The sequence below is a fragment of the Diaphorina citri genome, unplaced genomic scaffold, assembly GCF_000475195.1.
Source record: "Diaphorina citri unplaced genomic scaffold, Diaci psyllid genome assembly version 1.1 scaffold512, whole genome shotgun sequence".
NCBI classification, from domain to species: Eukaryota; Metazoa; Arthropoda; class Insecta; order Hemiptera; family Psyllidae; genus Diaphorina; species Diaphorina citri.
Genome location: NW_007377946.1, coordinates 87,464 through 104,508, shown reverse-complemented (window position 1 = coordinate 104,508; position 17,045 = coordinate 87,464). Strand labels below are relative to the sequence as shown.

Below are 17,045 nucleotides of genomic sequence, written 5' to 3'. Positions count from 1 at the left end.
TGGCTGAAAAGGAGGAGGGCGAGATTCAGGTGAAAAAGAGTTACAAGTTATAACTTGGAAGATTTCCAAAGAGGACGAAAGGAAGTTTTAAACAGACTTAGAGGGTTAACAATACGTGCCCCTATTAGTAAAGTGGTAACGCGCTAGCTTAAAACCCCTGTCAGCTTAGAACCCGTTCTCAATAGATCAGTTGCGCTTACTTGTCATCATCAGACTGTCCTGACTCAGATCTGCCTGAGACAAACTGAATCCTCCGCCCTGAAACACGACGCAAACGAAAAATATTAAAAAACGAACGAAGTAAGGTCGAAGTTTTCTCTTGGTCTTTTATGACAGGATAGGAGAAAACCAGCCGTGAATTGAACTTGCGACCTGGCGCTAACAAGGCAGACGCGCTACCCTCCAAGCTAACCAGACTGGCAAACATAGCTTTCCCTAACTTATATGCATGCCAAAGTTGTTGCCCTGGCTCAGATGACCCTGGCTCAGTTTACTTGCCTGTGACATGACATGAATGTAGGGCTGGGTGATTTCCGGGCTGTTGTTGCCCTGGCTCAGTTTACTTACCTGTGACATGACCTGACTGTAGGGCTGCGTGATTTCCTGACTGTTGTTGCCCTGGCTCAGATGACCCTGGCTCAGCTTGTTGGCTCCGGAGGGTCGATGGTTCAGGTTGGACTTGTTGCGGAGACGATTGGTGTTGGCCGAGTTGCCAATGCCCGCACCGCCGGGTTGATGGTGAAGCCCGTTGGATCGTTGGTTCATGCCTGTGGAGTGAAACGGTAAAATATTACAATTTAAATTATTTATTTCTATTTTTAAGGAGGTTTAACGTCTCTGTATAACTGCTAAGGTTTTAAGTTACGGGGGGTTTTACCCTTCATTCGGCGACAAGCTACCCACCCACTCATATTACCTAATCACCCCGGTAAGAGTGGGGCCGGGAACAGCCAACAGCACGCTATCACCCACATGGTCACCCACATAGTCACCCACATAGTCACCCATCCGGACACCACACGTAACGTTGCTTAACTTCAAAAATTTGACAAAAATGTTTAAAATATGGGGGGGAATTCAGTCCCTTTTTATTTCGTCAGGGGTATCGGCGCGAACGACCTACTGTCCCTAGAGATAAAGCGCTTTAAAGGGGAAAAATCCTGCAGGAAAGGAAATGTATGGCGTTACCTACGAGCAGTCAAGAATACCTCAGGGACATGAGCATCTGAGGGGACATATCATTAACATACCCATAGGTACGGGTAAATTGGCCAGGGGCGGACTTGTACTTACCTTGAGGCAGGGAGCCGCGGGGTGGGGCCCCGACACTCTGGTTGTAGAAGCGGGGGGGCATCTGCGGGGGCATGTTCATTAGCATACCCATGGGAACGGGCAGATTGGCCAGGGGCGGCGCCGTACGCTCGGGGGCAATGTACCCGATGGGGTCGTGCCGGTTGAACATTTCCAGCCCTGGAGATTGGGGGGAAAAAAAACACAAAGAGTTACATTTCCCCCTGTAAAACCTTTTTTTTTTAAAAAAAAAAAAAAAAAAAAAAAAAAAAAACGAAATTACTGTAATAAATTCCATATTGTAGTAGTATCGTATACTCTTCTGGGTTACCCTGTAAGAAACCTGACCTCATTCATTTCCCCACCCTACAAATTTCATTCATTCTTCACTTCCCCTACTTTCATACTTCGCTTCAACTATGCATGATGTTCTTCACGCGAGAAGTTAGAAAACCGCGAACCGGCATATTTTTGCAGCAAATTTCGGTCGTTTGCTAAAATTTAATTGATGGGAAATTTACATTACCGGCAAGATTTCGCTTTTCCCTATTTATATCCGTCAAAAAAAATTGGGGTTCCCATAGTGAAATTTTTATAAAAACGCCTTTGAAAGTTTGCGTGTTTTCGAGAACCCGTTTTTTCTTCACGAGTTTGTTTAAATATGCGGAGTTTTGACTCATCGGTCGTACTGCTTCGGCAGTACATATACTAAAATTGGAACGATACAGAGAAGATTAGCATGGCCCCTGCGCAAGGATGACACGCAAAATCGTGAAGCGTTCCACATTTTTTTGGCAAAATTTTGTCCTTCAGTTATTGTAGATGATTATTTTGTTTTACTCAGATAACTTTTTTTTTTCTTTCCATTTTTTAAAGCAACTTCTGTGGGTATTACACTAGGCTTGTACTTACATCAGAGGTCCCGGGTTCGATTCCCGGCGGGGCCTAAGTTTTTTCGACTTTTTGCTCAGCCTAGTGAGGATAATTTTATTGCTACTTTAATCGAGTAGCCACCAGTGTAAAAAGATTATTGAAATATGAAATTGGTTTCAAAGGAGGCTCTTAGTAATGCTGTGATATGTGTGATATCCCCAAAAGTTGTGAAAAAGCTCTGCTTTACAACAAATAGGTAATTAATATGAGATTTGATTATTTTTTCACTTATTTCCACATAATTCCAATCTTTTAAAATTCATTTTACACGGTTTTGGATCTCTCTTTCTTTGTGTAGGTATGTGGTCTTTGATCTACATATTATTTTTTTTAAAGTACTGCTTCGGCTTGGAGAAGAGGATGAGGGACTCTTTCAGATTGTTCAGGGGACCCTCAACGAGGACCTTCTGCTCCTTGTAGAAGTTCAACAGGTTGTTCCAGAGGGGTTGCTGAAAACAGACGGGGGGATATGTTGGTTATCCTGCTGGGATAGGACTTGAAATTCCTTAAACTTCTGTACTCGTAAGTTTTTTATATATATAAAGTAGCTTTTTTTATTTATAAATATAGAACATACATTTATAAAGTATCCCATTTTTCAGCATCACAGGCTATTTATGGGCATGGATTTTTTTTTTTTTATATGAAAATTGGTCTGATTTAAATGGCCTGTGATGCTTACATGGTTAAATGAGGTTTATAAAAAGGACAAAACTTATGTAAATAAATAATAGTAAATAACTCGTAAGTATTGTTATCCTGTCCAATATAAATACGAGACCTTGTTTCCCAGCAGCAGAAATAATGTAGATATATTTTATTCTATACTTCTTAGGTGCGCGGATCACATAGATGTCAAGCAAGGGAAGTGAGAAACAAGACCCCAGTAATGAACTCCTTATGTGATAAATAAGGTTCGTTCTTGGAACGGCTAGCATTCTACATAATATCCCGTCCTGTTTCTCTTCGGAATTCGAACGCTAAGAACTCCATTGTTACAATTCCCTCTATCAAAAAATTCCTTGAAAATAAAAATGAAGTTTGTACGTGAGGGGATCATCAGTTAAACATTACCTTAAATAAAATCCTATATGGTAAAACTTAACTGTACCTGCAATAAAACCTTAATGGTTAAACCTTACCTTGGACAAAACCTTGGGGTTCCCAATCACAATGATTCCATACTTGGCTCGCGTCAGAGCCACGTTCAGCCGGCGTGGATCGTTCAGGAACCCAATGCCCTGATGATCGTTCGACCGAACGCAGGACATGATGATTAGATCTTTCTCCCGGCCCTGAAACGCGTCCACGCTTGCCACCTCGATCTCCTGGTAGATCTTGGCCGGGAGCGAGCCCTGATACTGCATGTGTTGTACCTGAGAGGACGAAGCAAGTACGGTTAGATTAACAAATTAATATAATGAATTGAACAAATAGCTTCAACTTGGAGTTTTTTTCAACAAAGGTACTTTTATTTTATTCAGAAGCCATGACAATGAAAAAGAAAGCTCCTTTTTGTGTTTAACCTAACCCTATAATAACACTGGTCACTGCTCATTTGAGACAGCCCCTTTTTGTAGCAAGTCTCCATTGACGTGACTTCTGAACAAGTACCCAAGGTAATTATTCAGAAGCCATGACAATAAAAAAGAAAGCTCCTTTTTGTGTTTAACCCAACCCTATAATAACACTGGTGACTGCTCAAATTGGGAAAGCCCTTTTTGCATTTAACCTAACCCTATAATAACACTGGTCACTGCTCATTTGAGACAGCCCTTTTTGTAGCAATATTCTCCACTGACATGACTTCTGAACGAGTACCAAAAAAAAAAAAAAAACTCACCAGGAAGGCGCGTTGTCCCTCTTAACAAGTGCCCCCCCCCCCCCCAAAAAAAAAAAAAACTCACCAGGAAGGCGCGCTGTCCCTCATAAGGCGTAATGACGCCGATCTGTTCCGGCTTCATGCCACACCGAATAAACCGCGTGGTAATCTTCTCCACATTCGAAGCCTCGGTCCGGTTAACGTAGCTAGTGCCGGAGCCGGCTATCTCCTCCTGACCCTGCGTCACGTAGAACAGCATAGGCTTATCCGGAACCGGCCACGGGAAGTCGATTTTGGACAGTTTACGCTCATCTGTACATGGAAATAAAAAAAAAAATTGAATCTGTTTAATCTGTATAAGGAAATGGAACAGTTCTGTTGTTAGAAGATAGAACTATTCAAAGCACGTTTTTTTTTTTTTTTTTTTTTTTTTTTTTTTTTTTAGAAATGCTCTTTTTGGGACTTGTTTATTTTTGAGGGTATATATACATGAAAAATTAAAATTACAACGTACAAAGTATATTATACCTATATTAATTGAACTACTCTGTCATTCGCACGGTTAGCCAAGTGGTAAAGCGCTCGTTCGCCCCGTTTTCAAACCTCACTTCAATTAAAACTCCTGTTTTGGGCATGCTTACCTAAACCAGTGGTAAATTTGCCAATGCTAATGCAGCAGCAGTTGCTTCATTGCTACGAAATGAATATTTATTTATTATTACTATTTTTTTTAATAGCCTGAGGCCTTATTATTAATAAGACCTTAATGAAGGCTTTAAATTCAAGATGAGATTATTTTAAGAGGTTTGACAGAGGAAGAGAGAAGAAGAGAGGATAGGAGAAAGGCAGCCGTTCCGAGAACGAACATTATCCCTTGAGGATAAAATCCGCCTCGGGCGGGAATCGAACCCGCGGCATATCGCTTACAAGGCAGCCGCGCTACCAACCAAGCTAATGAGACTGGCTTGAAGACGAGAGTTCCCCCTCAATTCCACTCACCGGCACACACTCCATTCTGCAGAGATCCCTCGTAGAAGAAGTTGGACGGGAATTTGGACAGTTCGGGATGCATACGGTATTGAACCTCGAGACGGAACGGCCTAATGCCGAGTACCACGAGACGTTCGAACAGCGACTGGGACAGACCAGCCCGCGCCGCTTTCTTGCACATGACGACCGGTCCCAGCTGACAGTGGTCGCCTACTAGGATGAGCTGCTTGGCACCTGAGGGGAGATATGAGAAATCAACATTAATAAACTGGTTGGAATCTGATATTTTACTTTTCCATTAGATTTACCCCTAATCTTAACCGAACCATGTAATGGAGCAGTTGTACATATTTGGGTAAAATTTATGAATAAAATTTTATCCAAATGGCATGGTAGGTATACATTGGATATTGGGTTTATTGAAATATTTGGAAAAGCCTACTATGCCGCAGTGAGCACAAAAGTTGTGATATAGGTAATAACACATGATAGAAATAGCAAAAGTTGAGTGCGAATGGCATCCACTCGTAAAATTTTTGTAGCCAAAACCAAACGTCAGTCCAAAGCAATCACCCTACCTGGGGGCTGATTGAGAGGCTGACGTAAGGCGCCGACCCCGTCTGAACACGGGAAAAGGTGAAGAAAACGAAGATTTATTTTTTGGTCGCCTACTAGGATGAGCTGCTTGGCACCTGAGGGGAGATATGAGAAATCAACATTAATAAACTGGTTGGAATCTGATATTTTACCTTTCCATTAGATTTACCCCTAATCTTAACCGAACCATGTAATGGAGCAGCTGTACATATTTGGGTAAAATTTATGAATAGAATTTTACCCAAATGGCATGGTAGGTATACATTGGGTGTTGGGTTTATTGAAATATTTGGAAAAGCCTACTATGCCGCAGTGAGCACAAAAGTTGTGATATAGGTAATAACACATGATAGAAATAGCAAAGGTTGAGTGCGAAGGTCATCCACTCGTAAAATTTTTGTAGCCAAAACCAAATGTCAGTCCAAAGCAATCATCCTACCTGGGGGCTGATTGAGAGGCTGACGAAAGGCGCCGACCCCGTCTGAACACGGGAAAAGGTGAAGAAAACGAAGATTTATTTTCACTTACCCAGAATAACAGGCACCATACACTCAGGCTCGGTCGCCTGCATACTCTCATCGATCAGAATGGAATGGAACTTGATCTTCAACAGGCGCGGATCGCCCGCTCCGACACAAGTACAACAAATCACATCCGCGTTGTCAAGAAGCGATTTCTCCGCGTTCTTCTTAAGCATCCGGTATCGCTTTTCGTCTGCGGAAGACAGTTCCCCTGTTTCTTCTTTCAGTTGAAGCAGCTTTTTAAGTTCCGAATTCCTGAAAACAAAATGAATGAATACCAATGTTTACTTGTTTCGTTTCACTAGGTAGGTTGAAATGATAAACATATACTTCTTCACTATTTGTAAAATATTCTGGGCAACAAATCACATCCGCGTTGTCAAGAAGCGATTTCTCCGCGTTCTTCTTAAGCATCCGGTATCGCTTTTCGTCTGCGGAAGACAGTTCGCCTGTTTCTTCTTTCAGTTGAAGCAGCTTTTTAAGTTCCGAATTCCTGAAAACAAAATGAATGAATACCAATGGTTACTTGTTTCCTTTTACTAGGTAGGTTGAAATGATAAACATTTACTTCTTCACTATTTGTAAAATATTCTGGGTTTTATTTCATTTTCATTTTATGGGCTAATTTCGTCGGTGAAGGCATCTTCAGCGTTACAGAAAAATACAGATAAAACGTAAAATAATACTATAAAAACATATACAACCTGGTTACATTGTACAAAAAACACAAAAAATCACAGACGGGTTCGATGTCACACACTATTCTAGTTTATTTATATTCAATTCTACTCTATTTATATTCTATTCTATTTATATTCCATTCTATTCTATTCTCTATTTATATTCCATTCTATTTTATTTATATTTTATTCTATTCTAGGTATTCTATTCCATTCTGTTCTATTCTACTCACATTTCCATATTTCGAATCTGATTGTGCAGGGCAAGGAAGCTCACGGTTGAATCAATCTTCTCGACTCTTAGCACACACTATTCTAGTCTATTTATATTCTATTTGTATTATATTCAATTTTTTTTATATTTTATTCTATTCTAGGTATTCTATTCCATTCTGTTCTATTCTACTCACATTTCCATGTTTCGAATCTGATTGTGCAGAGCAAGGAAGCTCACGGGCGAATCAATCGCTTCTCGGCTCTTGGCGCAGACGCGCACCACTTTCAACCCGGTGCGGTGTATTTTCTCCGTCAACTGATCCACGGCTATGTTGGACGGAGCGCATACCAGTACGGGGGAACCGGTTTGCTTCACCAACTGATAGACGATGGTAGCGGAAGTCACCGTCTTGCCCGTGCCCGGCGGACCTGAATGGGTTAAAAAAGGAAAAAATAATTTAGTACAACACTTAAGTTAGACTTGAAAAAACGTTTAAGCTTCATTTTCCCCCGTTTCTTTTTGCTTTTTCTAAGAAATGGAGCAGTTGTAAATGGGTAAAAATTATTAATAAAAAGGTCGATTCCAACGTAAAAAGTTGTGAAAAATCCAAATCTGAGGTCAAAACTCCGAAAGAGTAACTTTAAACGGTCGAAAATTCAATTTTTAATTGCTGTTCTAATGAAAAAGTTGAATGGCATGCTTCACGACGTACACCTGACTTCGGTTAAGATCGGGTAGGTTCGTGTTAAACTTACCTTGAATGAGGGACAGGGGCCGTTGAATGGCATGCTTCACGGCGTACACCTGACTTCGGTTGAGATCGGGTAGGTTCGTGTTAAACTTACCTTGAATGAGGGACAGGGGTCGTTGAATGGCATGCTTCACGGCGTACACCTGACTTCGGTTGAGATCGGGTAGGTTCGGGGCGGAGAAGTGCTTGGGAAGATGACATCGGAACAGGACCTCGTCGACATTATGACCTAGGAGACGGTGGTAGATGTACGCCGACACCGACTGGTCGTCCACGGCAAACTTGCGAAGTGCCAGCTGCATCCTGGAGGGGAGAAAGAATTTCAACTGTTTGATTGAAGACTGATTGAGCCAAGACCAAAGGAACAGGAATGTTTTATTAATTTACCCTTGTTTCGCCACGGAAATATTCGTCATAAGTGATTTCGGTTTAATAATGCTTATTTTTACTGCTGGGACTGAAATGTCCTACTATTACTGTTTTCAAATTCTCAAAAATTATATTGAGCATAAAATTCTATATGTACATCGAGTGGGATTGAATCCACACCCCCATGATAACAAGACAAGGGTCTTGACCACTACACCACCGAGCCACTAAACTCGACTTTAATTTACCCTTGTTTCGCCACGGAAATATTCGTCATAAGTGATTTCGGTTTAATAATGCTTATTTTTACTGCTGGGACTGAAATGTTCTACTATTACTGTTTTGAAATTCTCAAAAATTATATTGAGGATAAAATTCCATATGTACCTCGAGTGGGATTGAATCCACACCCCCATGATTACAAGGCAAGGGTCTTGACCACTACACCACCGAGCCACTAAACTCGACTTACCGATCGAACGAGGTTGATTTCCAAATGAAGTCCACAGAAAAGCCCGTGGTGGCTTCGGTCGGGGCTCCAGCCGAGGATTTCAGTTCGAGTCCCACCTCGTCACCAAAATTATCCGGAATCTTAATCACGTGACCTAGGCCGGACCAGGTCTTGCTTGCGTCATAAGAGTAGCGCAGCTTGAGCTCGTCCCCTTGCATCAAGCGCATGTCTGAGGGGAGAAAAAAAAAGATGTTTTTTTAAACACAATTTTGAAAAAGTTTTCGCCTTTCTCAGAACATTAGTTTCAGGCCCAAGGCGTTCAAACTTAAAAGTGTTTTTCTTTGTCGATCCACATCTGCACGTTGTCATTGACGTTAACAACAACATCCACATCGATTCACAATAAATTCACATCGATGGTCGATCGACGGCCGCCGCGTCGACTATGTGTGGATTATTAGTTTCAGGCCCAAGGCGTTCAAACTTAAAAGTGTTTTTCTTTGTCGATCCACATCTGCACGTTGTCATTGACGTTAACAACAACAACAACATCCATATCGATTCACAATAAATTCACATCGATGGTCGATCGACGGCCGCCGCGTCGACTATGTGTGGACACACCTTGACAGAGACGTTTATTTAACGATTTAGATCAAAAGTGATTGAAGAAATGTACGGTTAGGCCGCAATTCAGGACCAAAGTTTCGATATTTAAAGCTAAACCAGGGAAAAAGAACAAAGGATGTTCGGGTTTCTTCTCACAAATTTTTGCAGAAGTTGGTTTCAGAATGTAGATCAAAACTATAAAAGGGCTGAGGTTCGAGAAATACTGCTTGGGTGATATTAATTCCGCTTTTCTCAGACCTTATCTTTTGCGGTAGGTCACTCAAACTTTGTAGAGAGGTGAGTACAAAGAACAAAGGATGTTCGGGTTTCTTCTCACAAATTTTTGCAGAAGTTGGTTTCAGAATGTAGATCAAAACTATAAAAGGGCTGAGGCTCGAGAAATACTGCTTGGGTGATATTAATTCCGCTTTTCTCAGACCTTATCTTTTGCGGTAGGTCACTCGAACTTTGTAGAGAGGTGAGTACCTACCTCCATCGGTTTTAGCCAGGCTGAAATAGGCGATGCTCTTCTTGTTCAGTCCCACGTCCCATCTCACCGTGACGTTCTCCTGGGTTTGAGACTCCTTCAGTCTCTTGTCGTAGTCTGCCTCCAGTTTGACCAGGGGACCGAAGATGTTCTGGTACTGATAGCCATCTTCATATCTGTAGGAATTATAATAGTGCTTATTTATTACAAGTTACAAAATTTATACTGCCAAGTGTTTTAACAGGGTTAAGCAAACTTTGCCTTAATGCTTGCCACTAATATTGTTCCCAACTTCGATATAGTACATTTGATATGACGTCATCGCCTACGGGAGCGTATGCCGTGACGTCAAACTTCACGATTTACCGGTATTTTTTAAATCGATTTATCACGGTATGTAGAAGTCGTAGAAGAAAAAGAAAAATTCCGTTGGTCCTCATTTTTCCTGCTCTATGCCTTTGAAACATCACCCAAGTAAGCGCAACTGATCTATTCCTTAAACTTCTGTACTCGTAAGTATTGTTATCCCGTCAAATATAAATACGAGACCTTGTTTAGACTGATGCTGGGGTAAAGGGACTTTTCAGTCCTACCCCAGCAGCAGAAATAATGTAGATATATTCTATTCTATACTTCTTAGGTGCGCGGATCACATAGATGTCAAGAGAAGTGAGAAACAAGACCCCAGTAATGAACTCCTTAACTCCTTATGTGATGAGTTGATGACGTAAATAAGGTTCGTTCTTGGAACGGCTAGCATTCTACATAATATCCCGTCCTGTTTCTCTTCGGTATTCGAACGCTAAGAACTCCATTGTTAAAATTCCCTCTATCAAACCCCTTAAAAATAAAAATGAAGTTTTGTCCGTGAGGGGATCATCAGTTAAACATTATCTTAAATAAAATCCTATATGGTAAAACTTAACTTTACCCTGTTAACATGTTCCAATCGTGCTCAAACTTTGGCTATCTTAAAATCTGGAAGAACTTCACACTTTGTGGGGTTCCCGTTGACAAAAATTCAACATTTTTTTTTTCTCCCCATACCTTACGGTCACCCTAGTGTGGACACACCTTGACAGAGACGTTTATTTAACGATTTAGATCAAAAGTGATTGAAGAAATGTACGGTTGGGCCGCAATTCAGGACCGAAGTTTCGATATTTAAAGCTAAACCAGGGAAAAGAACAAAGGATGTTCGGGTTTCTTCTCACAAATTTTTGCAGAAGTTGGTTTCAGAATGTAGATCAAAACTATAAAAGGGCTGAGGCTCGAGAAATACTGCTTGGGTGATATTAATTCCGCTTTTCTCAGACCTTATCTTTTGCGGTAGGTCACTCGAACTTTGTAGAGAGGTGAGTACCTACCTCCATCGGTTTTAGCCAGGCTGAAATAGGCGATGCTCTTCTTGTTCAGTCCCACGTCCCATCTCACCGTGACGTTCTCTTGGGTTTGAGACTCCTTCAGTCTCTTATCGTAGTCTGCCTCCAGTTTGACCAGAGGACCGAAGATGTTCTGGTACTGATAGCCATCTTCATATCTGTAGGAATTATAATAGTGCTTATTTATTACAAATTGCAAAATTTATACTGCCAAGTGTTTTAACAGGGTTAAGCAAACTTTGACTTAATGCTTGCCACTAATATTGTTCCCAACTTCGATATAGGTACCTTGTTAAACTTTATCACATGACCTGGATTTGAACCACCAACCCCCAGATCTCAAGTCCACCATGTTGGTGATCAATCACTTTTTTTTTTTTCTACTAAGGTCTTATTATCTCAAAATCGAGGAGAGAAAGAAGACAGGACAAAAGAAAGCCTGCCGTTCCGAGAACGAATATAATCCCTTCAAGATCAAATTGCAAAATTTATACTGCCAAGTGTTTTAACAGGGTTAAGCAAACTTTGACTTAATGCTTGCCACTAATATTGTTCCCAACTTCAATATAGGTACCTTGTTAAACTTTATCACATGACCTGGATTTGAACCACCAACCCCCAGATCTGAAGTCCACCATGTTGGTGATCAATCACTTTTTTTTTTGTGGAGGGAACTGTGACTACTAAGGTCTTATTATCTCGAAATCGAAGAGAGAAGGAAGACAGGACAGGAGAAAGCCTGCGTTCCGAGAACGAATATAATCCCTTCAGGATATAATCCGCCTCGGGCGGCAAATCGAACCTGCGACCTAGCACTTACAAGGCAGACGCGCTACTAACCAGGCTGACTTTTTGAAATAGAGTTTTGAATCCACAGCCGTTCCAAGAACAAACCAGTTTGTTCTCGGTTTAGGATAGGTATCTGTTTAGGATAAAGTTTGCAATTGGCGGGAGTAAAACCCGCGACCTAGTGTTGACAAGGCAGGCGTGCTACCTTCCAAGCTAACTTATCTGGCTCGATCGGAGGTTTCCTTACCTCAACAGAACTTGATGTGGGTCCTCATCGACTCCCGGCTTCTCCAAATCCTGGAATGTCGCCTCTGCATTGTCCTTCCACACCTCCTCCAGTTTGGCAATCTGAGCGGAAGTCACCTGACGACCGCGCTGTTGTTCCTGCTCGGTGGGCACCTTGACCAGCCAGGAGAGAAAACTGCGGTCGGCAATCAGCGGCTTCCACTGCTCTTGGTCCCTGGAATGAAGGGAAAGTAGGATCAATTATTTTGATGTGAAATCAACACTGAACAAACTGACTATAGAATTTAGAGTGATTTGATAAAAACTGTGACAAAGGGGGTCTTGTTGTCACAGAGAGAAAAAGGACAAAATAGGAAAAATCCGACTGTTCCATTTATTTGTACAAGCTTAACCCGACCTTAAGGGCTGTCTGCCTCGAGATCTAAGCCTCAGAGATTAGAATAAAGTTTGCCAATGGTGGGAATCAGACTCACAACCTAGTGCTTAGGAAAAACCAGTAGTTGGGTGGAAGAGCTCACATAAGTGAGAACCCTGCCACTTAAAATAAAGCCCTAACAAAAAAGTCTAACTGCTAAGGTCTAATCATCCCAAAATCAAAGAGAGAAGGAAGACTAGATAAGAGAAAGCTAACCATTCTGAGAACAAACAGTATCCATTCAGGACAAAATCTGCCCTGGGCCAGAATTGAGTACCAACCAAGGCTGGCTAGGTTGTAAGCTTACCAATTCATATCTTTGAGTGAATTCTGAGCAGCACAAGGGGTCCGACAGAGGAGCACAACAACCGAGTCAGCTTTGGCGGGAATGAAGCCAAGAACAAAGATGTTGCGAACTCCACAGGTGTAGCATTCCAAGACAGTCTCACCGAGTGGTCCATCCTTGTGCAGAGTCACTTCCTGAAATTGAACAAAGATATTTAGAAGTTACTAAGGAGGACATAAGGTACAAAATAGGGCTGGCTGCCTAGAAGAGAACGTCCCTATTTAAATAGGAAAAGGCTAGGAAGAAGACTAATAAATTTTTGGAATATTTGGTAGAAGGTAAGTGTAAAAAGTGAATGAGAGACAGTCTCACCGAGTGGTCCATCCTTGTGCAGAGTCACTTCCTGAAATTGAACAAAGATATTTAGAAGTTACTAAGGAGGACATAATCAGCTCCCATGGTGTAGTGGTCACTGTGCTCGCCTTTCACACGGGAGACCCGGATTTGATTCCCGGTGGGGTCAAGAAATTTGTATCATGCAAATGATTGATTCCATGACTGGCTGTTGCGGGGCCTACTCAGCCTCGTGAGGAAAATGAGTAGCTATGACATGTAAATGCACATAGCAACCGGTGCCAGCATGGTAGGTAAACATTGGATTTTAGGATTGAGATATTGGGAAAATACAATGCTGCAGTGAGCACCAAAGTTGTGACATAACACAAAGAAACTGCATTTATTTATTTAGGGAGGACATAAGGTACAAAATAGGGCTGGCTGCCTAGAAGAGACTGACAAGAAATGCCAACCCTATTTAAATAGGAAAAGGCTAGGAAGAAGACTAATAAGTTTTTGGAATATTTGGTAGAAGGTAAGTGTAAAAAGTGAATGAGTTTTAAAAAGATATTTCTCTCCAGTGAACTACAGAGTCAAATGAGTAAGATCATAAGATCATTTTTTTTTTTTTTTTTTTTTTTTTTTTTTTTCCAATGATTGTTTGAGGGCTAATCTGATTAGATTCCAATAAGGCCCAGATAGCCCATGTGATTTACCAGCCACATTTCAATAACTAACCTTGTGCTTAGCCCGGACCAAATGGTTGATAATGTGTGATCCACTTGTGTGACCACGACCATTGCAGAACCATTTCTTGCAAATGTTGCACATGATGACATACGCTGGGTCATGGATGCCACAATACTTGCAAGCATGTGGTGGCAACTCCTTGTTGAAGAACTCGTTGCCATCGTCTTCTTCTTCCTCGAACTGGAGCTCGTGAAGCTTCTGTGACACGAGGTTCAAGTTGGAATTGTCCAGATTTTGCTTCCCATTCACCTGGAATACAGATTATTTTCATAAAATAATAATCAAACAGGGTTAGAGTTTTTTGTCAGCCTCTGAATCAGCCCTAGCTGGGGTGATAGCATTGAGCTGACAGTTTTGGCAAAAAAAAGTGTGAATTCATTAAGAGGGGTTGAAATATCCAACAGGTGATGTACCAAGGGGGGGGGGGATTTAGGAGTCTGGCATAACACTTTGCATGCCAAGCCAAATTCAGAAATATTTCTGTAAAGCACTGTTGCCTGTGAGAGTGCAACAGTGACTTTATACTATAGTAATGTTAGTGTTGCACGCTAGCATGTAACACAGCACACAAAGTCTTAAAGGAGCAAAAAATAAAGCCAAGGGTGGGAGGCCCCCTAATTACAGCTACCTACTTTGTGCATTTCAATAATTTTCTTAAAACAAACCAATCTAAAAACAGCATAATTATGACCTACTTTGGCCTCTTTATCCAATGTTCCCTATGTGCAAAGTTTGAGCTTCTTGAAATGAACCTCAAAGTTAATATTCATTGCATAGCTTTTTGAAATTTGAAAGCTCGACAATAAACAAAGAGTTTGAAATATGGCAGAAGTCAAACCTGCTGAAAATCAAGCAGTTTGACCAATTTGTCCTATTTTTTCAACTAATTGGCAAAGAAACATCGCCACTATATTGAGCAACAATCATGAGGGGGTGGGGATGTATACAACCTTCATTGGGGACCACATGGTATACAAATGACATTGGAGGGAGCAATTGTAACTTGGCAATTCTAGCCACCCCTAGTTTCTCCCACTGGGGAGAGATCTTTACCTGTATCTGATTGACACTGTCCAACTGGGAGGCCTGCGTTTGGGACTGACTGGGCAGAGTAAAGTCCGTAAGGGGGGGGGGGGAACTAAGATTTTTAGGAGTCTGGCATAACACTTTGCATGCCAAGCCAAATTCAGCAATATTTCTGTAAAGCACAGTTGCTTGTGAGAGTGCAAGAGTGACTTTATAGTAATGTTAGTGTTGCACACTAGCATGCAACACAGCACACAAAGGGGCAAAAAAAAGCCAAGGGTGGGAGGCTTCCCTAATTACAGCTACTTTGTGCATTTCAATTAATTTCTTAAAACAAACCAATCTAAAAACAGCATAATTATGACCTACTTTGGCCTCTTTATCCAATGTTCCCTATGTGCAAAGTTTGAGCTTCTTGAAATGAACCTCAAAATTAATTTTCATTGCATAGCTTTTTAAAATTTGAAAGCTTGACCATAAACAAAGAGTTCAAAATATGGCAGAAGTCAAACCTGCTGAAAAAAAAGCAGTTTGACCAATTTGTCCTATTTTTTCAACTAATTGGCAAAGAAACATCGCCACTACCAGCATAATTATGACCTACTTTGGCCTCTTTATCCAATGTTCCCTATGTGCAAAGTTTGAGCTTCTTGAAATGAACCTCAAAATTAATATTCATTGCATAGCTTTTTGAAATTTGAAAGCTCGACAATAAACAAAGCGGAAGAACGAATAGCAGATACAAAAAGACATCTTTTCTTTATTCTGCTATCGCCCTTCGGCGAAAGCTAAAGCCGCTACAACAACAACAACAACAAAAATAAAATATTGAGTGTATTAAGGGCCATTTTTGGTCCGTGGAGCCTAGGTTAAGGACCACTGACCTAGAGAGATGTTTCTTTAGTCCGATCTGTGATTAGTGCAACGCTTAGTAGGCCGTAGGTCAGAGAGGGCATGGTCAAAGGTTAAATCAGACAGCAACATCTTGACACTATTGACCAGTACCTACGCCACCGAGGCAGGGTCGTATTTACGGGGCTGAAGGGGCCCGCGCCCCCCTCCTCGAGCTTCATGTTTCTTCTTTACCGTGGGCGAGACTCGAATTTTCACCCTCGCCCCAATAAAATTGCCAATGGATCATTGAAGTTCAAAGCAACATCTGAACAGAGGACCGTCTGGGACAACAAGTGCACTCAGTCTCGGTCTCGCGAGAGCAATTGAGGACGTCCTGGGACCAAATCAGAAGCTTTGGCCTTGTGAGGGCAAAACCCTCATCACTAAAAACCTTAGCAGTTAATTATGTGTATTGATAAAGTGACGTTGAACCATTTTTTTTCTTTTTTTTTTTACTCTTTTACAACTGCATCGTAATTAGAGGACGAAAAGAAGTCACGTCACGGAGCAACAATCATGAGGGGGTGGGGATGTATACAACCTTCATTGGGGACCACATGGTATACAAATGACATTGGAGGGAGCAATTGTAACTTAGCAACTCTAGCCACCCCTAGTTTCTCCCACTGAGGAGAGACCTTTACCTGTATCTGATTGACACTGTCCAACTGGGAGGCCTGCGTTTGGGATTGACTGGGCAGAGTGAAGTCCGTAAAGTCGAATTCGGACCCTTGGGTATCTCCTCCGATTAGGTCGGTCTCTTCGGTGTCCAAAAAAGTTAGCGTCTGAGAGCTAGGTCCATAGGCGTCCACACTCATCGTGGCTGTCAGAAGAACAAGTCTTTGTCACAAATTTCGAATTCGCACGTTCCAAAAAACCAACTGCTTTCGGGCCAAAAAAGAAAAATTTTCCGTCCAAAAAAAATTACGTGGTTATTTGAAATCAGCCATTTTGAAAAGAACTTATCTAGCAGTGTTGCCAGCACGTTCCAAAAAACCAACTGCTTTCGGGCCAAAAAAGAAAAATTTTCCGTCCAAAAAAAATTACGTGGTTATTTGAAATCAGCCATCAGCCATTTTGAAAAGAACTTATCTAGCAGTGTTGCCAGATGGACGTTGAGCGCCGCGCCGAACCGAAGCAGTTGCTAGCTTCTCACACATGACTAGAGGTGCTGGGGCGCATTCCATGAAATTTTTCGCACTTC

At 41.5% G+C, this 17,045-nt stretch overlaps 1 protein-coding gene and 1 non-coding gene across 2 annotated transcripts; one reads left to right on the top strand and one right to left on the bottom strand.

Annotated features, from left to right (window-relative positions):
• Positions 1–186: 186 nt before the first annotated feature.
• Positions 187–16,809, bottom strand: LOC103509590 (regulator of nonsense transcripts 1). The gene is made up of 16 exons (XM_026823879.1): positions 16,486–16,809; positions 13,910–14,170; positions 12,857–13,029; positions 12,136–12,348; positions 11,085–11,257; positions 8,643–8,850; positions 7,896–8,104; positions 7,244–7,478; positions 6,161–6,408; positions 5,045–5,269; positions 4,131–4,357; positions 3,366–3,599; positions 2,542–2,672; positions 1,294–1,514; positions 568–767; positions 187–258 (listed from the first exon to the last, which is right to left on the bottom strand). The coding sequence occupies exons 1-16, from the start codon at positions 16,657–16,659 to the stop codon at positions 187–189; spliced, it is 3,204 nt and encodes a 1,067-aa protein (XP_026679680.1). The 5' UTR covers positions 16,660–16,809.
• LOC113467623 lies at positions 1,976–2,081 on the top strand. The gene has a single exon (XR_003391633.1). It is a non-coding gene; the product is annotated as a U6 spliceosomal RNA (small nuclear RNA).
• Positions 16,810–17,045: the final 236 nt, after the last annotated feature.